Source organism: Microtus pennsylvanicus, chromosome 5 (assembly GCF_037038515.1).
Source record: "Microtus pennsylvanicus isolate mMicPen1 chromosome 5, mMicPen1.hap1, whole genome shotgun sequence".
NCBI lineage: Eukaryota > Metazoa > Chordata > Mammalia > Rodentia > Cricetidae > Microtus > Microtus pennsylvanicus.
Genome location: NC_134583.1, coordinates 122,572,686 through 122,597,386, shown reverse-complemented (window position 1 = coordinate 122,597,386; position 24,701 = coordinate 122,572,686). Strand labels below are relative to the sequence as shown.

The following is a 24,701-nucleotide window of genomic DNA, read 5'->3' as shown; positions in this document are numbered from 1 at the left end:
TGTAGGCTGTACTCTCGGCTCTGCAGAAACTTTTCCACTTGATGCAATCTCATCTGCTAACTATTATTCTAATTTCCTGAGCTCTCAGAGTCCTTTGTCGCTGTTGAAGTAGGACCGTCTTGCTAGTCTTGCTAGCGCTGTGTTACAAATCATTTGCTAATTACAGATGCATTATCAAAGATGTGATTTCCAGTTGTTTGCTCCAAGCAGGTGTCTCAGTTTCTCAAGTTGTTTTTCCTTACCTTTAAGACCTTTGAGTGGGGAGGACAAGACAGAATGGTGCTTCAAAATAGGGCGCAAGGGCGGGGCGGGGGGCGGAGAGGGGACAGATTGCTCCATTTCTAGGTTGTAACGGTTTTAACAAGCACTTGCCGAGTCTTTTAAAAGCTCATGGGAATCAAAGGGTTATAAAGTGCTGTTTCTGGAAGCCTGTTTACAGTCCAGTTAATCAGTAAGCCAGAATCGCCAAGTGGAGATGCGCAGAGCCCTTCCAAAAGATTTTCTAGGCTTAGGAGGAGAAGAGAAATGAGCTCCGGGGCCATCGTGGCTATCCCAGGGCCACAGAAATAATTCCCAGCATTGCAGAGGCCCGGTCTCCAGTATCCTGCAGGCGCCGCAGCTGTGGCAGGTGCGAGGCCTGGCGCTCTTGGCTCTGGATCCTGATTGGCAGAAGATTGCTTGGAGAGTGGGGGGCACGTTTCACAGCCGCTGGGAAGCTCAGCGAGATGCCAGACCTACCTTCAGCCTTCCTGCCCCTCCTCCTTCTTTCCAAGTTAGTTGCCCCCGTGACCTTTCGTCACCACCGCTACGATGACCTCGTGAGGACGCTGTACAGGGTGCACAACCAATGCCCGGACATCACGCGGCTCTACAACATCGGGCGCAGCGTGAAGGGGAGGTACCTCTACGTGCTGGAGTTCAGTGACCACCCAGGGATCCATGAGCCCTGTAAGTCTTGAGTAGGTCTGGGGTGTGTTGGGAAACTAACACCTACAAATTCAGAGATGGTAGTTGCTGCTCCAGTGGAGACCTCCATACACAATGCATTATCTCTCTCTCTGCCCCTGAAGGCAGCCTACCTGGCTCTTAAGCTTTCCTGGACCCTGGGAGATTTGACCCCAGTTCAGACTCCGGCTCATTCCTCCTCCCTGGGTTCTGTTTGCTTCAGGGGTAAAGGGTGTCTTCCTTCTGTTCCCTCCACCCTCCCCTCCCTTCCCTCACATTCCTGGTCTTTTTCTCTTATTCCTTCTGTCAGGATTCAACAGCCTGGGAGCATAGCAGAAATGGTTGACCTCCTAGTTCTCCCGAGGGGTCAGGTACATCTCTTCTAGGAACAGCAGTGAGCCAGCACGGTGTCCTAGAGAGAGTTCGGGGGTTGGGACTGTTGTTTTCTTTTTTGTTAGTTTGCTTCTGTCATCAAAGCAATCCATGTTTGCTTTGAAAATAGTTCATGACCAGCCAAGCAACATAAGAAAGCCCCATCGCAAAACAACCAACCAAGTGAAAAAACTAGAAATTGCATAAGGAAAAAGTAAGAAGCTGAAGCACAACCCTAACACTCAAGGATAACTATTATTTATATAAATTGAAATCACTCCTTCCAGGCATGATACCCAAGCCTACCTTTCAAATGCGTGTGTCTTTTCACAGAACTGGAATCTGACTGTAGTTGTCTCCCTTGGCTCCTTGCCTGTGTCTGTGAACGCAGATCTAAGGCATCATTCTTTCCTGTGTAATATGCTATTGCCTGGTTTCATTAACCGCTCACATATCCATGAACATTGATGACGTCTCTAGCCTCTTGTTGCTTTGTTGGTGACTTTGAGTTAAGTCACATGGCTATATCAATTCCTCCTTCAGACGTCAACAGCAAATCTCGTCTCCCTCTCACACCCCAGCCCCGCTCTATTCTTCTTTATAACTTGATTTAAATCATTGCACAAGGCTCCCGATGGGTCTTCCACCCAAAGATGGCCATTGTCTGAACCCGTCTACTCCCAACTTGGCTAGGAGATGCCAAAATCATTTCTTTCATTACTAATACAGTCTTCTTGTACTCCTGCTTAAAGATGCAATGAGTGCTGACCATGACAGCTTCAAAATTTTATACCAAGGAAGCTCAAGAACAACGTGATTCCCTGGGGTTAAGGTCTTGCCTAACAAGCCCCTGCTTTTACACAGATCACGTGCATGGTGTGAAAGTTTAAGGCTGTTTATGGTCTTGACGAAGTTAGCTTCTTAGACCACGCCCCTTTCTTGGGTACTTCTAGCACTCAAGGCTTTACTTGAGTCGGTGCAGACAATGCTGGCTCTCACTGATCCCTCTTTCCCCCTGAGTTAGCAGTTCTTTCCTTTGCTTCTTACATTCCTTCATTCTACAAATATTTACCCACCGCCTACTAGATAGAAGAACTTTTGTTGGGGCTGTAGAGATGGCTCAGCAGTCTAGAGAGCACTTGCTGTTCTTCTAGAGGCCCCAAGTTTGGTTCCAAGCACCTAGCAGCTCACAATCACCTGTAACTCCAGTTCAAGAGGATCTGATACCCTCTTCTGGACTCTATGGAACACACAGACACACACATAATTAAATAATAAACCAGAAAGGGGGGGAGATCCCTATTAACAAAAAAAAGAAAAGCAACAACAACAACAAAAAAAACTTTCCAGCAGGCATGCTGGCACTTTAATAGGCTTTAGAAATGAAACAAAGAATAATGCAGGTTTTTCCCTAATAGGCCTGAATTATAGCAGACTAAGACCAGTCATAGATGGGGCACTGCGTAAACGCTTGCCGTGTCAGATGGGGTAAGTTCTGTAGTGAGAGTTTAAACGGGAAAGAGAGGAGGTGTGCTGTGTGGCAATCCAGAGGGAAGCAGAGGAGCCCCCTGGTGCGCCAAAGGCTTCTCTGGCTGAGGTGTATCCAGCAGAGATCTGAAGCTCTCTGAGGGGGAGGGACTGGCAGGCTAAGGAAAAAGAAAATGCAGCCCTGGGACACAGAGCCCAGTTGGCACTGAGGTCAGAGCCAGGTGTTGAGAGCGCTGGGCACCAGGAGCTTGTCTGGGACTTACAGGCAGGTGGACTTTACTTTGAGCAAAGTGAGATGCTGCTGGGGTGTTTTAGGCAGAGGAGTTGTGCGCCCTGACCTAAAGGTGCTCAGAAACGACTTGGTGTGGAGGCTAACACCAGCCGCAGCTCCAGGACCAGCCGCAGCTCCAGGACCAGCCGCCTGCTCTGGGGAATGAAGGGTTGCTTGGTTTATTTGTTTGTTTGTTTAACCTTTATTGATTCTTTGTGGATTTCTCATCATGTTCTGATCTCACTTATCTCCCTGTCTGGGTGAATGAAGTTTTGTGGACCGCCATAACACTCGTTTGTTCTTGAGTTATCTGTGCTGGCTTCCCCTGAAAGAGCTGGGTAGCTGTGCAGGTGATAACATTGTCCACAGAGCCGAAGGATTCCACGTCAGGCCCCTCCTGGCCCTTCACATAAACGTCCTGTCACGTCTTGGGTGGGCAGCATGGATGCAGATGGAGCCACACAGACGTAGGAAGGCTGGGGGCTGGGGCGGTGTGTGTGACAAAGACGCAGGTGTGAAGGTGCAAAGGAGCCAAACTAATCACCGGTGGCGCTTATTATGGGAAATGGTTGTATCCTGTCTCTATTGACATTAAAAGCAGAGGGCTTGCTGGTGAGCACCCACTGAACACAGCACAAGGCTGGGTGAACCAGACCAGAGATTTCTATACTCGTGTCTCACATTGCTTTGGGTAACAAAGAGACTAGAGGAGACTAAGTAGATTTTCCAACTTTTATTTTACCAAAGACAAAGGCCTGCTCTTTACTATCACAAACATTTTCTTCTAAGAAAGAAATATGAGAAAGAGGCGGGGAGCGGCGCTGCACGCCTTTCTTCCCAGCACTTGGAAGCAGAGGCAGGAGGATCTCTGTGAGGCTGGCCTGGTCTCCATAGTAAGTTCCAGGACAGTCTGGGCTACATGGAGAGCCCTGTTTCAAACAGACAAGAAACAAGAAAGAAAGCAGAAAGGAAGGGAGGTGGGGAATGAGGGAGGGAGGGAGGGAGGGAAGGAGGGAGGGAGGGAGGAAGAAAGGAAGGAGAAGGGAAGAAGGAAAGAAGGAAGGAAGGAGGGAAGGGGAAGTGAGGGAAGGGAAGGAAGGAAAGAAGAAGAAAGAAAAAAGAAAGAAGAGAGAGGGAGGGAGGGAAAGAAAGGATGTGAAAGAAAAAAGACAAAAGATTAATGAAATAGCATTAATGAAATTTGCAAACACCCCCCATCTGACACGTTCCCCCTTCAAAGACCTACTCCACAAGTTTTCTGTGAAGGTTAGCAATAACGAACATGAAGTTAGTACACTGGGATTCAATAAATGGTGGTCATTATTATTCCAGGCTTGGATTTCTATAGTTTTTCCAATTGCAATTTATGAGGGGCACAGGGGTTGCTGGGAACGACCTAATGAAAGCCTGAGATTTTCTTTCCCTTTATTTTGGGAGGGAGTAAGGTGGTGTGGGGTGAGACAAAGTCTTGTGAGTCCCCAGGTTAGTCTGGAACTCATTAGTTAGACAAAGTTGGCCTTGAACCCGCCTGCCTCTTCAAGAGCTGGGTTGTGTTTCTGTTGCCAGTGGAACCGGAAGTCAAGTACGTGGGGAACATGCACGGGAATGAGGTGCTGGGCCGTGAGCTGCTACTGCAGCTGTCGGAGTTCCTCTGTGAGGAGTTCAGGAACCGGAACCCGCGAATCCTGCGCCTCATCCAGGACGCACGCATTCATATCCTGCCTTCCATGAACCCCGACGGCTATGAGGTGGCTGCCGCGCAGGTACGCAGTCCAAGGGAGGTGCATTGAAGAGACTGAAGCCATCTTAGGAAATGGGTCAGTTGACAGTGTGTCCCATGTCCTCTCGTAAATATCAGTAAAAAGAGGCGGGGGGGGGTGGGAACGGATGGGGGAGAGAGGGAGGGAGAGAGAAGGGGGAGAAATAGAAGATGGAGAGAGGGAGGGAAGAGAGAGGGAGAGATGGGGGAGAGAGAGGGAGAAATGGGGGAGAGAAAGAGGGAGGGAGGGAGACAAATAGCTGGGGTGCAGGGAAAGGCAGAAGCTAAAGGTTAAAACGTTAACATCCCTGAAATGCCTTGCTTGTGGTAACTGTGGGCTCTGCTTGAATTCCAGCTTCCTACACCAGTCCAGATAACCTGTAAAATTCTGCAGATGGGAGAGGGTGTTACCGAATACCCAGCTTCCTGTACTTTTAGCAGAAAAGCACACACTTTTGCCAGATCTTGGGAAGGGGTTAATTCTAGATGATTCCTGCCCCCCACCCCCGCAAGCAACCTATTGAGGCTTTAAACAAGCTAGCCAAATATTCCACCACCAAACTGTATTCCCAAACCTTTTTGAAATTTTTATTCCGAGACAGGAACTTGAAAAATTCCCCGAGCTAGACTCGGAACTCATGAAGCAGGTCTCAAGCTTAGGACCCTCCTGACTCAGGAGGTGACTGGGTCACAGCTGCGTTACTAGGCCTGGCACCTGTTTCTCCAGAGCCTGCCTTCTGCTAGTGGGGTGCTCGGCATTCCAATTCTTTACTCTGGAGTCGTTCTTGCAGTGAGATGCACAGAAGCACGCTTCCTGGCTTGCCCTTCATTTTCTAACATAGATGCTGTGTGCTGTCGCGGCTCCCTTTAAACCCTGCGCTGTGGTTGTGGGTCAAAATAACAGGGGAAGGGTTTTTGAAATGTGGGTTCCAGAGCTCAGCTCAGTCTCCCTAATGTCGCAGAAAAGCCCAGGCATCTAGCTGCCGTCCACACAGCACATGTGTTCTTTAAAAAGCTGCATTTAAATATCTATGGAAGGAAGATTAAGTTAGAAGTGTATTTTAAACCTGCTGGAAGCTGGTTGAGCGGAGACAGATAAGGTACCTACCAGACCCAGAGGCTGGCCCAGCACAAAGCTAACTCAGTCTCACAGTTTCTGCTGAAATGACTGAACACACAGAAAGAGAACCCATGGGAAGCACTGTCAGGCCTGGGCCTTGCATTCCGGAGGAGGGAGAAAGCTAGAGAAGGGGAGAGGGGAACTCCAGTTTGGCCCCATCCTGCATTCGCTTTCTCTGTATACAGCAGGGAAGCCGGAGAAGCAACTCAGCACTGCCCACATCCTTGCAACAGACAAGATGGAAAAGAGAACAGAAATCCCCTGTGGCCCCTTCCCTGCCTGCTCAGTGTGTTCTTAGTCAGAGGGAGGAGATCTTGAACATGGTTGACTCTGAGAGAGGACCCTCTAGGATCTCAGACTCTTCTGTGCAGAGAAAAATTATCTGCATGGCTGCCCCAGGAGATGCTTAGCCATTTGCAGGGAAGGGGAATAATGGCTCCCCGGTGATTCACATCCTAATCCCCAAACCTATGAAAACGTTATATAGCTTGGGTAGAGAGAATTAAGGTTGCAGATAAAACTGAGGTCTCTAATCATTTGACACAAAATTACTAGATCTCTTAAGGGAGCCCAGCCACGCTGGGCATTAGTGTGGAAGAGGGAGTGTAGGGGTGGGAAGGAAAGAAATACTTCAGGTGTTTCGCAGCTAGCTCTGAAGATGGAAGAAAGAACCATAAACCTAAAAATGTGAAGGGTTCCTAGAAGCCGTGGAAGTCAGAGAAAGAGTCCCTTAGAGTCTTGCTGGCACCTCACTGTGACACCCAGTTCAGGCTTCTGAGCTCCAGGTGAAAAGCTGCCATGGTTTGTTTATTTGGTTGGTCGGTTGGTTGGTTGGTTTTTGAGATAGGATTTCTCTGTGTAGCCCTGGCTGTCCTGAAACTTGCTCTGTAGACCAGGCTGGCCCCAAACTCATAAAGATCCACTTGCCTCTGCCTCCCAAGTGCTGGGATTAAAGCTGTGCTCCACCACCATCCACTTTAGCGATAGCAAGCCATTACACCATTTGCTCTGTTGATGGGAACCTAGGAACCTTCAGCTGAGTGATTTGCTCTTCCTCTTCCTCCTGTTCTTCCTCTCTCACTCCTCCTATTTCCCTTTCTTTCTCATCCTCTTCCTTTTTTTGGACTTTGCTGGAGATGAAATCCAGAAGTTTCACACGTACTGAGTTAACACTCTGACACCAACCACAACCTGTAGCCCAGAAAGCCCTCCTTTGCCAGCCTGATGAGCAGTCGTGCACAGAACCAACCAATGAAGCCCAGTGCTCCTAATAGTGACAGTCAAGAGCTGCACAGCTAAGAACAAGAAGCAGTGAGAAAAATCCCTGCTCAAAGTCAGAGAAATGTTTGAAATGGAACAGAAATTATGGAGGTAACTTAAGAGAACTTTTTAAAACATAATGTTTTCAGTGAGTCTAAGATTAAAACACGTAAGCAGGATGCCCATGTGAGCAGGATGCCCATGTAAAAAGGGAAGTGCCGAGAATGATAAATATTCTTTTCTTTTCTTTTTTTTTTTTTTTGGATTTTTCGAGACAGGGTTTCTCCGTAGGTTTTGGTTCCTGTCCTGGAACTAGCTCTTGTAGACCAGGCTGGCCTCGAACTCACAGAGATCCGCCTGTCTCTGCCTCCCGAGTGCTGGGATTAAAGGCGTGCGCCACCACCGCCTGGCTGATAAATATTCTTAAAGAAAATTTGAATGACATCTCTGACTTGCCAATAGGAAGTGAGGTTCATTCACCTCACTTCCAGGAACAAGCAAGAATTTGAGCTTTACCCATTTTGTCTGTAGTACTGTAGTGGACACTAGTCCCCGTCTCCAGGGACACACAAAACAGTTCTAATGATTCTCCCACATACACACACACACATGCACAGACCTTTTACCCCCACTCTGAAGCAGGATCTCACATAGCTCAGGCTGGCCTTGAACTTGCTGTGCAGCAAAACATGACCTTGAATTTCTGAACCCGTGCCACCGTGGTATTCTGTGGTGCCAGGGATCGAACAGGGGACTTCATGAATGCCAGACAAGCACCCGAAACAACTGAGCCCCAGCTGCAGCCCAGCCCTAATGGGGGTTTTAACGCATCTCTGTTATAGCACTCTGTATTTACTGATGCATTTGTCTGGCTCCCCCAGTGACTGCGAATTCCTAGGAGGCTGGAGTAATATCATACTTAGCTCTTTCCTCAGTGTCTGAGGGCACTGGGTTGGCAGTGTGTAAATGAATGGCAGTTGACTAAATGGCTGAGTGAGTCGGTGGGGGAAACATAAACAAGAAAGCTAAAATCAGAAGTATGAACAGAGAAATTAAGGGATCAAGAAGTTTAAGACTACTCAAAGGAAAAGAATCCTAGTATTTCATAATTTGGTTTCATTAGCATATGTTAATTATATATGCATAAGGGTTTCTTGGTGACATTTTCATGCATGTTTATAAAGTTGTCCTTTCTACCTCCTGCGTGCGACCCAGAGTTTAACTAAGGTTGCTTTTGTGAGCATGGATGAAAGGTCAGTTATTGGAGCATTTGACTATGGCTGCGCCACTGAAGAGCTCCCCAGTATCCGTTAACTGTCAATAGCTCTTCAGGGAGGGGCGGGGCCTTGGGAGCCCTTTCTCCCTAGCAACCATTAACTACTTGTAAATCAGAGAGGGGTGGGGTCTAGGGAGTTTTGAAGTGCCCACTCTTGCACAGGTCGTCCACACACAGCTGCTGTGAGCTCATTAACTCAACAGCCACGTCGTGCCTGGGAGATAGCATTCCACTGCCCTCTTACGCTCCACCTCCGCCTCTTCCACGGTGTTCCTGGAGCCTTGGGAGGGTGACAGATGGCCCATCTAAGGCTGTCATCAACAAACAGTCACTTATTCTTAGCACTTTGGTTCTAAGTCTCTGTGGTGATGGCTACCCCCTGCAAAAACACACTTCCCTGACCAAAGCACGAATCTAGACAATCATAATCAAAAGCCAGTATTATCGATGCCCTTATAAGAGAAACAAAACCAGGAGGAGGGCTGCACACCTGTGGTCCCAGCATTCAGGCAGGAGGATCAGACTCAAAAGCTCACGGTCATCCTTGCTGTATAGCTAGTTTAAGAATACATAAGCCCTTGTCTCATGAGGGAGGGCGGGAGGGAAGGACTGGGGAATGGATGTACTAGCTACTGTTCTGTTTGGACAAAACACCACAACCAAGGCAACTTCTGAAAGAAAGCATGGAAGGGCTTCCAGTTTTGGAGCCTAGGAATCCATGATGCTAGAGCAAAGGCTCGGTGGCAGGGACAGCTGAGAGCTCACATCCTGATCTGAGAGCAGAAGGCAGAGAGACACTGGGAATGGCGGGGGTCTTTTGAAAATCTCAAAGCTCACCCCAGTGAAGCACTTTCTCCAGCAAGGCCATGCCTCCTAAAACTTCCCAAACAGCCACCAACTGAGGACTAAGTATTCAGAGGCCAGAGCCTTATGGGGATCTTTCCAACCAGCACAGAGGGAAGAGAGAAAGGCAGGAAACAAGACTTCCTGGCAGACATCTTGCTTCTGAAAGCTAGGGACAGGGCCAACAAAGTGTCTCAGCAGGTAAAAGTCACTTGCTGTGAAAGAGTAGGGACCTGAGTTCAATCACTGGAGCTGACATAAGGTTTGGAAGGTGAGAACTGACTCCACAAAGTTGTCCTTTGACCTCAGGAGGCACACTGTGCCCTGCGTGCCCCCGCAATAATAAATAAAATTTAAAGACAAGGACTGCCGGACTGCCTATGACTGCCAGTAACTAGAAAGGACAAAACTTGCGGAGAGTATGACCACACTGATGCCTGGGTTTTAAACTTAACCCTTCAGGTCTCGGAGAGAATTGATGCCCTCAGCAGCCTCTGGTTTTGTGGTCATTTGTTACAACAGCCCTAAGAAACTGACAGATACGGTGTCACTGCTGGGTGGGTAATCAAAATTCAGTGAACCCACACTACTGAAAAATTAAAAAGAGGGAAGTCCCAGTAGGTGCTACATGGGTGAATCTCGAAGACAGATCATGTGACGAATGATCGCACCTACACATGACATGTACAGAGAAAGACAAATCCGCAGAAACAGAACATGGCTTTTTAGCACCGGGGTGAAAATAAGAAGCGGCTGTGACCGGGAATGAGGTTTATTGTTTGATATACACAAATATTCTAGTTATGATTTCAGGATGACTGACTGTGGTGGTGTCTCCCTCACTCTGCTCGCAAACTAAAATGCATTGAGCTGCATTCTTAAAACACGCGATTCTGTAAAGCAATCTTAGGAGTCACTCCCACTAGAGCTTCCCTGGAATCCCCTAGAACTTCATGGCGGTCTACAGTTGAACCACTCAAGGGGGTTGCTGGATATGTGAAGGGCGATAATAGTACATCATTTCGTAAACTAAGTTAGTGTGTTGGCTTGAATGAGACATATCCTCATCCATAGGCTCGCGTATTGGAACCCCTGGTCCCCCCTTTGGTGGTGCTTTTGGGGGAAGGGGCTTGGAACCTTTAGGAGGTCGAGTCCTGCTAAGGGAAGTGTGTTACTGTCGGTGTGCTTTGAGGATTTATTGATTTGCTCTTTCCTCTTCTCTCCCAATGCTTCCTGTGTGTGATTAAACGTGATCAGCCAATTTCCTGCTCCTGCTATCATGCCCTGTGTCATGGTAGCATGTCATCCATGCTCTGTGTCGTGGTAGCGTGTCAACCGTGCCCTGTGTCATGGTAGCATGTCATCCATGCCCTGTGTCGTGGTAGCATGTCATCCATGCTCTGTGTCATGGTAGCATGTCATCCATGCCCTGTGTTGTGGTAGCATGTCATTCATGCCCTGTGTCGTGGTAGCATGTCATCCATGCTCTGTGTCGTGGTAGCGTGTCAACCGTGCCCTGTGTCGTGGTAGTGTGTCATGGTAGCATGTCAACCGTGCCCTGTGTCGTGGTAGCATGTCAACCGTGCCCTGTGTCGTGGTAGCATGTCAACCGTGCCCTGTGTCATGGTAGCATGTCATTCATGCCCTGTGTCGTGGTAGCATGTCAACTGTGCCCTGTGTCATGGTAGTGTGTCAATCGAGCCGAGTTAGGTAGCATGTCAACAATGCCCTGTGTCGTGGTAGCATGTTATCCATGCCCTGTGCCATGGTAGCGTGTCAACCATGCCCTGTGTCATGGTAGCGTGTCAACCATGCCCTGTGTCGTGGTAGCATGTCATTCATGCCCTGTGTCATGGTAGCATGTCAACCGTGCCCTGTGTCATGGTAGTGTGTCAATCGAGTCGAGTTAGGTAGTGTGTCAACAATTTTCTGTGTCATGGTAGCATGTTATCCATGCCCTGTGTCGTGGTAGCATATCAACCATGCCCTGTGTCGTGGTAGCGTGTCAACCATGCTCTGTGTCGTGGTAGCGTGTCAACCATGCCCTGTGTCGTGGTAGCGTGTCAACCATGCCCTGTGTCATGGTAGTGTGTCATGGTAGTGTGTCAACCATGCCCTGTGTCATGGTAGTGTGTCATGGTAGTGTGTCAACCATGCCCTGTGTCATGGTAGTGTGTCATGGTAGTGTGTCAACCATGCCCTGTGTCATGGTAGTGTGTCATGGTAGTGTGTCAACCATGCCCTGCTTTCTGGCCCATTATAAACTCACTTTCTCTTTTCTCCCCGCTCTTCCTCCCCATTTCTCTCTCTTTCTGGAATTGTAAGCTAAAATAAAACCTTTTTTAAAAATTGATTTTGGTCATAGTATTTCATCACAGAAATTGAAAAGTAGCTAATGTAGTTAGTATCTTTAAAAGTCACACCACACTCTTGAAATACAGGATTCTGTCTTAAATGCTCATCTTTCCTGTCTTCATTTCTGCCAGGGCCCAAGCACATCTGGGTATCTGGTTGGTAGGAACAATGCAAATGGAGTGGACCTGAACCGCAACTTCCCTGACCTCAACACCTACTTCTACTACAACGAGAAGCATGGCGGCCCCAACCACCACCTCCCCCTCCCAGACAACTGGAAAAGTCAGGTAGGAGATGGCAACAGACGCCAGTAAATTGCCACTTGGAGTTGCTTGCAGGATGCTAAGCATTCTTCACATCAACAGAACTATCGAGAATTAAGCATCAGGTTTGGAGAGATGGCTTAGAGGTTAAGAGCACTGGCTGCTCTTCCAGAGGTACTGAGTTCAATTCCCAGCACCCACATGGTGGCTCACAGCCATCTGTAATGAGATCTTGTGCCCTCTTCTGGCCTCAGGCAAACATGCAGGCAGAACATAGTATACATAATAAATAAAATAAATCTTTAAAAAAAGAATTAAGCATCAACTCCCTCCTTGTTAATTATGTAGAAGAATAGCTGTCAGGGTTCTTTGGATTCTTCGCTCTGGCAGCACAGAGCCTCCAGGCAGCAAGTCCCCGCTGGCTGTGCAGGTTGGCAGTGGTGGTGGTAAAGGAGGAGAAGCCTGCACTTGGTGAGTTCTCAGAGCTCTTCCCAAGCTTGTTTCAGTATGGTCACCATAGCACTGGACCATGAATGTGACAAGCAATAGTAGCCAACATTAGCCCTGTTTGACAGTTACTATGTTTAGAGCCCCAAATTAAATTCACATAGCTAATAATCGAAGGAATCAATTGGAGTTGGGATATTTTACTCTTTGCTCTCTGGGAACCCACCACCCAGTTCCCAAATAAATCACACGGAGATGTTTTCTTACTTATAAAAGGCTGGCCTTAGCTTGGCTTGTTTCTTGCCAGCTTTTTTAACTTAAACTACCCCATCTATCTTTTGCTTCTAGACTTTTACCTTTCTCTATTTCTGTATATCTTTCTTTTCTTCTTACTCCGTGGCTTGCTGTGTAGCTGGGTGGCTGGCACCTGGTGTTCTTCTCTCCTTCATTTCATGCTTCCCAATCTTTTCTTCCCAGATTTCTCCTCCTATTTATTCTCTCTGCCTGCCAGCCTGGCTGTTCTTTCTCTTGCCTTGCTATTGGCCGTTCAGCTCTTTATTAGACCAATCAGGTGTTTTAGGCAGGCAAAGTAACACAGTTTCACAGAGTTAAACAAATGCAACATGAAAGAATCCAACACACCTTTGCATCATTAAACCAATGCTCTAGAGCATAAATGAATGTAACACATCTTAAAATAATATTCCACAACAGTCAATATTAAAGCCTAGGCATGAGTTAGGGAGATGACTCAATTGGTAAAGTCCCTGTCCTAAAGAATGAGGACCTGAGTTTGAATTCAGAACCATGCCAGATAGCTAGGTTTAGGTCCCGTGAGACAGCCCAGTGGGCAAAGTTCCTTCTGCCAAGCCTGAAGACCTGAGTTTGATTCCCAGAACCCACATGGTGGAAGAGAGCCGACTCCTGTAAGTTGTCATCTGACCTCAACATCAGGCTGCCGTGTACATGTGCCCATGCACACACACGTGTGCACACAAAAGAAGCACAATTTAAAAAATATAAATGTATGGTGGAGAGTGAACAAGAAAGGCCCCCAACTTCGACCTCTGTCCTCCCTACACACTCACACACACCCTCATGAATACACCCATCTGCATGAACACACACAGACCTTCTGACTCATATCCCAACAGTCTTTCTGCTGATCCTGAACTGCTGACAGGAAGCTCCAGCATGCTATAGACAAGTTTCTCCTACTGGTGGTGAATCAGACATTCACAATGTTAGCTATAGAATGAGGTTCAGGGTGTCTAACTCATGGTTTCTCCTATGTGACCCTTTGCATTTTAAAGCTCCCCTTGCTTCCCTTGCTCTCACAATGGGAGACAGCATTTGGCAAGCTCTAGGTAACATGAAGGTGTGGACCTCCTGTCCACCCGTGTGGTCCTGCTGCTGGGTGGGAGTAACCACCGCTATTCTCGGAGCATCCCTGCCAGCCCTGACTTTTTTCCTGGGTGGGATGGTTCCAACGCTCCATTTGTGAATATCCAAGCCTAGAGACTGGGGAGAGGAACGTTCCTGAGTGGATAAGGTCAATATTCTCCCCTTGAAAACGATGGGGGCTGGAGAGATGGCTCGGTGTTAAAAGTGCCCACCATCCTTCCAGAGCTCCCACACCGGACAGCTCGCAAATTCCTCCAACTCCAGGAATTTCTGATGACCCACATCCTGTGGACATACCCCCACACATAATTTAAAATAAAATATAATCTTTTTAGAAAATGATGCGAAAGTCATATTGATATGTTGGATTTCTGGTTATAGCTGTCATTTTGGCTCAGTTAAGTAAGTACAAAAAAATAACATGGTCCTATTCAGTGTATCTAGCCCGAAGAATATCATAGGTAATTTTTTATTTTCTGAGCCAAGGTATCATGTAACCTAGGCAGGCCTCAAACTTTTTTATAAGGTTGACCTTGAATGTCTCTTTCTCCAGCTCTGCCTCCACTGATTATAGTCATGAGCCATGCTCTGAATTTTTAAAAGCTTTATTTGTCTATTTATAATTATGTGGGGGTCTATGTATCTGTGTGAGGGTGTGTACACATTAGCCACAGGTATTCCCAGAGTCCAGAAAGAGGGTATCCTGTCCCCTGGAGCTGGAGTTACAGGTGGTTGTGACCTGACATGAGTGCTGGAAACCCAACTTGGGTCCTGTGCTAGCAGCAAGAGCTCTTAACTGCTGAGCCGTCTCTACAGCCCTGTGTTTTGATTATTAAACTTGTTTCTCTGTATAAGACAAGATAATGAACCTCCCACTCAGTCCTCTGCCTAACTCAGAATAGAAAAGTAACAGTAGGAGCTCTCCTGTGTTCCACGAGGGAAAGGAACGACGGGAAGCTGTCCTTTTGGAACGAGAAGAAAGGGTGCATCAAAGGCCCTGAGCTCTTAGTCCTATAGCCATATGCCATAAAATGACAATTTCTCCAACATAGGTCATGTGTACAGCAGTGATCCCTGGTCACGTAGCCATGTTAGTTTCTGTAAATTCACTCCGTGACTTTGCACAATGATGTAATCACCGAACATTGCTAGGACACCCCCTTCCCACCTGATGTGTCTATTCTGATTGTGTGAGACTCAATTCTCTTCAGCCAACCTCTTTGGGGACTGGAAAGACAGGACCTTTAGAACTGACCTTTGGTCTAAGAAGAGCCATTAACTCATTGACCCCAAGAGGTCACCAGACAAGCCTGTCTGTGAGGAGGGAAAGCACTGGCGACTGGATTGTTTGTGTTGTGAGTCAGTGGAGTCAAGGTTTTCCTAATACTGCCAGTCACTAGCAAAGTGGTACTCAGTAGAGCTTCGTGTGTCTAGTCTATGAAATGTAGATCTGACCAGAGTGTCACTAAAATGGTGTGGCAGATGTGTTGGGAGAGGAGGCCAAAGTCATTGCTTCAAGCAAGTGGTTTATATGATTAGAATCATAAATGTTTTGCAAAGAAGCTCAGCCCCTGCTGCACGGAATAAACTGGGAAACCTTTGCTCTCTCATTCCCCCTCCCCCTTCTTCCTCCCTCTTCCCTTCCTTTCTCCTTCCTCTCCTCTCCCAAAAGTGAGTAAAAAAAAATATAAAGAGTTCCTGTACACTTCCTGTTCCTTCACTGATCCCACCTTCAGCATCGTGGTGTGTTAGTTACAGTCTCTGCACCTACATTGACCTGACCCCAACACTCAGGATCTACAATCTCCAGGCCCACTAGTGATTCCCCTTGGTGTTACAGCGTCTGTGGGTGTGGGCGCACATGCTGGAAGTGTCCACCGCTGTCGTATGCGCAAAAGTCTCACTACCCTGGAGGCTCCCTTTGCACCTAGTCCGTGCATCGTAATCCACACATCTCACATTGGGAAGGGGTCCCCTATGCTTTATTTTGAAATCATCATCACCAAGGTCAAAGTTTCCGAGCCCCAGTTTTCATATCTGGGGGCGAGGGGTGAGACTCACTTTCCCTGCCAGCCTCTTCCTGACAGAATTTCTCCAAAGGACCGTGTGACAACTCAGCCACACCTTGGCTGCCAACTCTCACGTCTTCACAGGTGGAACCGGAGACCCGGGCGGTAATCCAGTGGATTCGTTCCCTAAATTTCGTTCTCTCAGCCAATTTGCATGGCGGGGCTGTGGTGGCCAATTACCCATACGACAAGTCACTTGATCATCGTTTCCGAGGTCCCCACCGTACCTCCAATTCCCCCACGCCAGATGACCAGCTCTTCCAGACGGTATGCCGGATGGCAGCTCATGCCAGCAGGGAAATTGGGCCTCAGGATAGGAGATTCAAGTCAGAGACACAGGACCCATAGTAACAAGTCCACAGACAGTCACAGAAAGCAGGGTCTGCTTGGGAGGGGCTGTCTAGTAAGTTACATTTTATTTCGGGTGACAGGCCATAAATCTAGGAATAATTAGATAAAAGGAAGACATTTTATAATTGCCGTGATGTAAAGACGGCAGTATGCCTGAAGGCTAATTCCACTGTCCACGAGTTAGTGGAATAAAGAGGAATTTTGAGAGAATCTAATTTACATCTTTATGATAATATGCCCATCTTAATGAAAAATAGATTTAACTAATAATACAAAACAATAGAACAGGGGCTGGAGAGATGGGTCTTTAGCTAAGAGTTCTTGCTACTCTTGTAGAAGACCCCAGTTCTGTTCCTAGCATCCATGTTTGTTAGCTCAAAACCACTTCCAGGGGAGCCGACACGTCTGGTCTCCAAGAGCAACTGCGTTCACAGGCACAGACACACACACACCTTTTTTAAAAGATGAATATAGAGAGTTATATATTCGTAATATATTTTGTAAATTCAGAATCTTTTGCAATAAAATTTACTAAATCATAAAATATGAATGTATCTATAGATAATATTAGTAATGTTTATAATTTATCAATGAATTACAAAGAATGACACTAATTTGCTATGCAGTAAATTAATACATTTTTCTTCCAGTAATAATATTTTGTCTACTATTATATAAAAAAAAACAACGATCAGGCATGGTGACGTACACCTTTAATCCCAGCACCTAGGAGGCATTTCTAGGCCAGCCAGGGAAATATGTCTCAAAAAAACAAAAGAGAAAAATAAAAAAGCATTAAAAAGTAATGGGATCATAGAGTCTAAGCATGTGCATCTCTTTCCAACACACATCTTTTAGCTGTCATTGAATTTATCTAGAAAATGGTCCAACTGAAAGGGCTTCCTGTATGATCTGCTGCCACCCCTCCCTTTGCATGTGACAGACTTATCCCCGAGAAAGTGGAAACACCAGAATACAGGGCTCCTCGCAGCAATTGCAGCATCTGGAAGCTGAGGCAGGATTGAGTTCAAAGGCAGCCTGGACAACAGAGTGAGACCCTGTTTCAAAAAACTCAACAGAGAGGGAGAGAGGCAAAGGAGGACTGTAGAATTCCCAACTGCAGTCCAGATACATAAATGCTCACTTACATAAATGCATGTACATACTTGCACATGCATACACGCATGCACACACGCATGCACACACGCATGCACACACACACATGTGCACACACCACCACCACCTCATCACCTCCTCTGTCTCTGATCACACTTCCCTTGCACTGAAGCATATAAGTATTTGGTGACATTGTAGCCTCTTGGCGTCCCCCTAGTTAGGCTCAGCCAGGGCTGTGTGAGTTGGGATTGCTTGCAGTCATTTTCCGCCTTTTCTCCAGCTGGCCAAGGTCTACTCCTATGCGCATGGCTGGATGCACCAAGGCTGGAACTGTGGCGATTACTTCCCAGACGGCATCACCAACGGGGCGTCCTGGTACTCTCTCAGCAAGGGTAAGTGGAGTTCTGGGAATGGCCATTGCTTCCTCCTCAGGAACTCATAGGGAATACTATAGAATTTTGCACCATGGCGGGTAGGGGCGGGTGGAGAAACAGAGAGCTCCCCAGCTGGCATTTAATAGCCTATTTGTGATCCTAACAGACCAAGGAGGCGATAATGTGTGGGCTTGTCCAGGTACTGTTTTATGCCCTTATCTGCTGGGGCATAGGAGGAAAATGAGACCGAGTGGCAAAGGGTGTGATCTCTGAGATTAAATGGGCTTGGAATTCATCTTGTTTGTGCACCAGCTGTGTGGCTTCAGGCTAATTGCATGGCCCCTCTGTGCTTTGGTTTTTCCTGTCTCTAATCCCGATAACACACTCACTTCATAATTTTGATACTTTAAGTAAAGCAGTTGAAATACTTGGCTTCTAAACACTCTGTTTTCAAAAGCAGCGCAGAGGTGAGCTTCAGACAGCAGCAGGTGAGCCGAGGGGCTTGCCTCCTTGGTGGCTGCTCTCTCTACTGGGGCTATCAGCTACCCACAGCAGGAACTTGCATGGGCATTGGCCATCGATAACAAAAGATAGGGAGATCTAGTAGGGGGTGCACATGGTCCCCTTTCTCCACCCCATTTCCACCTCTTCCCTGAACCTGCCTGGAACCGGCTTGTGAACCTTGCACCACATGGACAGGGAAGAGGCTGGAGGAGGAGCTGCGTGCATAGTGCTCACATCCATCTTTTCTATACGCTCACATCTGAGCCACCCATATTGATGAGGGCTTAGCTAATGTTTGGTCCTGGGGAGAGCGGAGAGGAGAAAAACCATGGCGTCCCTGGGTTACTGAGAAGTTAAGACTTGTGGCCCCAAACCAACTTGATAACACATCAGGAAGATTCAGTTAGATTCTATTTCTTTAACTTTGTATTGGGAAACCAGCCTCCCCACCCCCAAATCGGAATCGTTAGATACGCTTTTTCAAATCATGATTGTTTTATTTTTTTCTCTCCTTCCCACCTTCCCTGTCCTCTGAGAAAGCGTGGCCCGTGCCTCCTCAGAAATTCTCTACTCTGAAGCAAACTGGCTCAGTCTCTAGATTAACTAAGTTAATTATGTCGATCACAATGATTGTCTGAGCGTGTGGTATCTGACCCTGCATCAACAGTACCCTTGGGAAGTTAGACATACAAACACGTATGAGACCGGAGGAACAACTCTGTGTAGGATAAGGGTTAACAGATGTCAGGAGGTAGAAGAGAAGGTGATGAAGATGTAGCAGAGAAATTGTGACTAAAGAGGAAGATGGGGTGGGGTGACGGTGGGCGCTCCACACAAAACCCGCTATGGGCTCCTTCCCTAGGAATGCAAGACTTCAATTATCTCCATACCAACTGCTTTGAGATCACACTAGAGCTGAGCTGCAACAAGTTCCCCCGGCAGGAGGAGCTGCCGCGGGAGTGGCTGGGTAACCGGGAAGCCTTAATCCAGTTCTTGGAACAGGTAAGATGTCATTTTTTGACTCTTGTGGTTGCAGGAGAGGTGTTTCCAATGGCGGCTGGGGTTGCCATGGACGCAGGCCTGGCCCTGGCTCTGACTCAGTGCAACAAGCATTCTGCTCAGTGTCCTGGAGCACTGCTGTCTGTCCAAGCTTTACTGAGAGCCAGGGATTCTGAGTAGACAAGCATGTCTCTGTCTGTACGGAACTGCCCTTCTAACGCACAGGCAATAAAAAAAATAAGAGAGTGAGTTCTGTAAAGTGTTAAAAAGAGGAATGGTATGAAGAAAGCCGTGTGGTGGCGGGGACTCTTAGAGTAAGAGTCCAAGGAGCGGAGGGCACAGGCTGGCCAGGTGTTGAGAGCAGGGCAGGGTCCTCCAAAGTAGATAGGTGAGAAAAGCCAAGCTGCACAGCTTAAAGCATGCCCAGGGTCACCAGCCACAGGGGCTGCCATGCCCAGCATCACCAGCCACAGGGGCTGCCATGCCCAGTGTCACCAACCACAGGGGCTGTCACACTCAGTGTCACCAGCCACAGGGGCTGCCATGCCCAGCATCACCAGCCACAGGGGCTGCCACACTCAGTGTCACCGACCACAGGGGCCGCCACAGCCAGGGTCACCAACCACAGGGGCTGTCACACTCAGTGTCACCAGCCACAGGGGCTGCCATGCCCAGCATCACCAGCCACAGGGGCTGTCACAGCCAGGGTCTCCAACCACAGGGGCTGCCATGCCCAGCATCACCAGCCACAGGGGCTGTCACAGCCAGGGTCTCCAACCACAGGGGCTGTCACAGTCCAGGGTCGCCAACCACAGGGGCTGCCACAGCCAGGGGCGCCAGCCACAGGGGCTGCCACTCACATGCACTGGAGCAGCTTCTGTTAAAAACAGGAATGACAGGCTTAGGAGGAGGTGGAGAAACTGGACCCCATGAGCACAGCTGCTGGGAGTGGAAAATTATGTTACTTCTGTGAAAACAACTTGACAGCACTTCCGAAAAACTAAAAATCAGCTGAAGTTTAGTTCAGTGATAAAGTGCTTGCTTAACATGAGAGAGACCCAGAGTCGGGTCTCCAGAGCCACAAAGGAAACAGCAATTAAAAGAAAATTATCCCAAAGAAGTGGAATCAAATAGACAGACAGGAAGAAAGGAAGGAAGGAAGGAAGGAAGGAAGGAAGGAAGGAAGGAAGGAAGGAAGGAAGGAAGGAAGGAAGGAAGGAAGGAAGGAAATTACTCAGCCTTCAAAACAAAGTAAGCTCTGACACATACCTTAGCATGGATGGACCGTGAGGACATTATGCTAAGGGAAATAAGCCAGTCACAAGCACGTATATTATGCGACTCCATTTGTCTAGATACAATTCTTAAAATCAGAGAGAAAGAATGCAGAATGGTGGCTGGGACGGAGGAGCAGAAGGTGGGGGTGTAAGTGTCGCAGCTCTGAGGGGAAGGTATTCTGGCATGGGATACCACCAAGGAATACCACGAGGTCACACACACCTCACACAAGAGATTGATTGGGAGAGATCTGCTCAGGTGGGAAGCAGCAGGGAACTGAGAGAAAGGCAGAGTTATTTAGGGTTTCTTGGGGGTGGAGTTTTCCAGGATGGGTATTGGTGGGATTTCAAGTCCTGAGCTTGGGGCGAGCCCAGGGATTGGTGGGTTTTCAAAACCCAGAAGTGAGTGATAGAAAGTTACTATTTAAGGGGAGGAGTTCCAGTGCTGTCAGATAAAGAGACTTCTGGAAATGAGTCATCATGCTGGGGACACATTCCAAATATATTTGATAAACTGGACTGTACAATTTACAGTATGAGGATTTTATCACAATTTATTTTAAAGTGTGTGTGTGCATCCATGCTATGGTGTTTGTTTGGAAGACAGAAGACAGGTTGTGGGAGGGAGTCTGTTCTCTCCTTCTATCATTTGGGACCTGGGATCAGATTCGGGTTGTCAGGCTCAGCAGCAAACACCTTTAACCACTAGGCCATCTCGACAGCCCTTATCACAATTTAAAGTTTTTGTTTTTGTTTTTTTTAAAATATAAGCAAAATTCGGAGCTCCAGTGGCGCAATCGGTTAGTGCGCGGTACTTATATAAGCAAAATTCAAGATTAGACCATCAGGAACTGGAGCAATGGCTCAGCAGTTGAGCACACTGGCTGCTCTTTCAGAAGAGCTGAGTTTGGCTTTCAGCACCCTCATGGTGGCTCACAATCATTGGGGACTCTATGGTGACTCTAGTCCCAGTGAGTCTGAGACCCTCTTTGGGCACCAGACACACACATGGTGCACAGGCACACATGCAGGCAAAATACCCAAACCCATAAAATTAATAAAAATGTAAAAAGCTTAGATTAGCAGTGTGCCTGGAATGGAGGCAGATCTGAGGAACAAGGCAGAGGGTACCTGTCATGAGGACGGGCTGCTGATGGGGACTGCAGCTTTACAGACCAGCGCAGGAGCCTAAAGCCTTCTGAGTTAGGAAGGCTTTGAGAAGGAAGGATGGCTGAGAGTATAGCAGACTCACTCCATCTACCGAGAAGGGATTATGGGGTTGGCAGGACAGTGAAAGCCTGCTCTGGAGGCTGCTGCCATGGCGTTAGTGAAGACAGACCGTGGGGACCCACCAGAAAGGCCAGAGCCTCTCCCGCCTACCGCGCAGCTGTTCTAACCCGCTGTTGGCCACTGTCTCCTGCAGGTCCACCAGGGCATCAAGGGCATGGTGCTCGATGAGAACTCTAACAACCTCACAGGGGCTGTCATTTCTGTCACTGGGATCAATCATGATGTTACTTCAGGTAGGTAGGTACTGAAGGACGGCTCCTTCAGTAGAACTGGGGACCAGTTGTGAGCCAGAGAGACCAGTCATCAAGAACACAGGGTGAGGCCCTGCAGGAAGGGAGGATGCTGGATATGGAAACAAAACAAGCGCTGCATCAAGCAGCCAAAGTTAAGGAAATTCTCTCACTTCTGTCTGGAGCGAGCAGGCTCTGAGAGCGGCGAGCATCGGTGCCAACGGAGCTCCTAGTCAGAGTTCAGGGATCACTGTGGAGAGAGTCTTATTGGAAGTGTTTCTGGGCTTGACGAAATTAATTAATAATGGCAGTGTGGAACAGGCTGAGAAGGATGCTGGCACTCATGTTTAGTCTGGCCTCTGGCTCAGGCCTTTTCCACATGTCCGTTCATGAAAAGCTGGTCGATTAGATTCCTACAGTCTTGATCTGGGGTGAGGTCATCAGTGGAGGATAATCTTGGGCTGACCTAGAGCCTGCTGGAAGGGTGCTGTCTTGATTTCTTTTGCTGGTGCTATGATAAAGTACTCTGAAAAAATAAGCACCTTAGGGGAGAAAAGGGCTTATTCTGGCTCACACTTCCAGGGTCTAGTCCATTCCAGTCGGGGGTCGAGGTGGCAGGCAGGAGCTTGAAGCCTCTGGCCAACTCACATCCATAATCAGGAAACGAATTGACGAATGTGTACACGTGAGGACCCAGCTCTTTGTCTTCGCTCTCACAGCCCAGGATCCCAGCCAGGGAATGAGGCCATTCACAGTGGGTGAGCGGTCTCACCTCAGTTAACACGGTCAAGATAATTCCTAACGGGCCCACCCCCAGAAGCTCATCCTAGGTGCTTCTAGATTCTGTCGAGGGACAGTGAATGCCAACAGGTACAGAATCATCTCATGGAAGAATAGTATGGCGAAGTCCCCAGCTGAGTCCAACCGCTCACCACTCAGGAGTTTCTATTTCATAGATGTTGATGGCTACCCACTTCTCAAAACAACCTCCTTAACTACCGGGCAGGCATCTCATAGCTCGTGCTGTCTGTCCAGGCTGGACGAAATCTTCCGGTCTTCGAAGGAGGTCTCAGAGCCTCTTCAGTGGAGGACTTCTTTAAGGAAAAGGCAATGTTCTAAAAGAATTCTGTCACCTCAATCTGGCCGGGAACCAGGAATCTTCCAGCCCAGCAGCTGCATACAGGACCGTGTACGGATCAGACCTCAGCACTTTTCCCAGGCTCACAGGCTTCTGGTTCTCACCCATTTAAGCAAGGGTGGGAAGGTCTGTAAAAACATCAGAGCCACTAAGAACAGCCACCACAGAGAGGCCCCATTTTCAGCATCCATTATGTGAAATAGAAGTCACTCCTCTCGTTAGTGCCATTGCTGTGCTACTTAGCAAAGCACCTGGTGTTAGTTACAGGTGGAGACAGCCTCTTTGAAGAAGTGTCTAGAATGGAGCTTTTGTAACACAATTGCTAATCACCCTTGAGTGTGAGCCCCCAGTTAAGATAATGACAGTTTCTGGATATACCCTAAACTGTCCAATGTGTGCATAATAACACACTGCATTGCTAAAGTATTTCAAAGTAAATTACAGGGCCAGGGTCCAGCTTGGTAAAGGACTTGTCTAGCATGCAAGACGCTCTGGATTCACTCCCAGCACTGAATGAGCTGGGCGTGGGGGCACATACCTGTAATCCTAGCATTCGGGAGCACACAAGGGCACCCTTGGCTACGGCGTGAAGTTAAGACCAGGTTGGGATGCATGAGATCAGCACCATACAAATTAGGCAACGTAACACATACCTGTAATCCTAAACTGGGGAGGTCGAGGCAGAAAGGTCATATATTTGAGGCCATCCTTGGGTAATATAACTAGTTTGGGACTTATATATAAGACCCAGCCTTTTAAACAATGCATTAAAAACAATATTCTCTGGCCAGCATGGTGGTATACCCTGTAACGCCAACACTCAGAAGGCCTGAGGAAGGAAGATCATGAATTTGAGGCCAGACTGAGTAGTAACTTTGATGCTAGTTTGGGCCACATGAAACCCTGCTGTCTCACCACAGAGAGGAGGTGGGAGGTGGGGGAGAAGAGAAAAGTAAGATGCTCAAGCTAGACCGTTAGTGATCGTTTAGTCTCTCACAGGTGTAACATTCCTGGGCGCCGGTTGTCTCACCTGGAACCCCCAGGATGCGCCGCTCAGCTTTTCCAGGGCCTCGGTTCAGCTTCGGGAGAACCCACAGTTCTACAGGACAGTCGGTTTCTCTCTTTGACAGCTCTTCACCACAGTTGTTTCTGCTTCTCTCTGGTAAAATCTGCCTCCATACAGCTTTAGGCGTGGGGTATTATTTCTTCAAACAGAAGCTCTTTCTTCGCAATGGTTTTTCAAATGTCAGAGGGCTCGAAGTTTTCTTATCAGGCAGAATATTAACAGACGTTTCCACCTTCTCTCTTTCCTGGCGACTTTTAGTGAGCATGTGTCTGTATGAGACCCAGGATCCAGAATGGACTGTAGTTTGAGGCAGAACACAAGGGAACCTTCCCAGGAGTAACTCCAACCCAGGAACTTCTGAATGGTTTAGCTGTTTACAGGTTTCATCATGCTTCGAGAAAGAAAAAAAAAAAAAAAAGAACAGGCTCGTAGTCAGGTCAAACCCCAGACCGCTTTCACAGCCAGGTTCTTTCTGAAGTAGGTT

The 24,701-nt window shown here is 47.8% G+C and overlaps 1 protein-coding gene across 3 annotated transcripts in view; it reads left to right on the top strand.

Annotated features, from left to right (window-relative positions):
- Window positions 1–482: 482 nt before the first annotated feature.
- Cpn1 (carboxypeptidase N subunit 1) overlaps window positions 483–24,701 on the top strand; it is a 28,110-nt gene continuing 3,891 nt past the window's right edge. Inside the window, exons 1-7 of one of the 3 annotated variants that reach the window (XM_075974159.1) lie at window positions 486–948; window positions 4,643–4,839; window positions 11,821–11,976; window positions 15,957–16,139; window positions 17,620–17,731; window positions 19,080–19,219; window positions 21,917–22,016. In XM_075974159.1, the coding sequence (XP_075830274.1) occupies window positions 726–948; window positions 4,643–4,839; window positions 11,821–11,976; window positions 15,957–16,139; window positions 17,620–17,731; window positions 19,080–19,219; window positions 21,917–22,016 (1,111 nt within the window). In that variant the 5' untranslated portion in view covers window positions 486–725. Of the gene's footprint in view, window positions 949–4,642; window positions 4,840–11,820; window positions 11,977–15,956; window positions 16,140–17,619; window positions 17,732–19,079; window positions 19,220–21,916; window positions 22,017–24,701 lie in introns of all 3 variants that reach the window. The other 2 variants (XM_075974160.1, XM_075974161.1) reach the window with 2 other exon arrangements.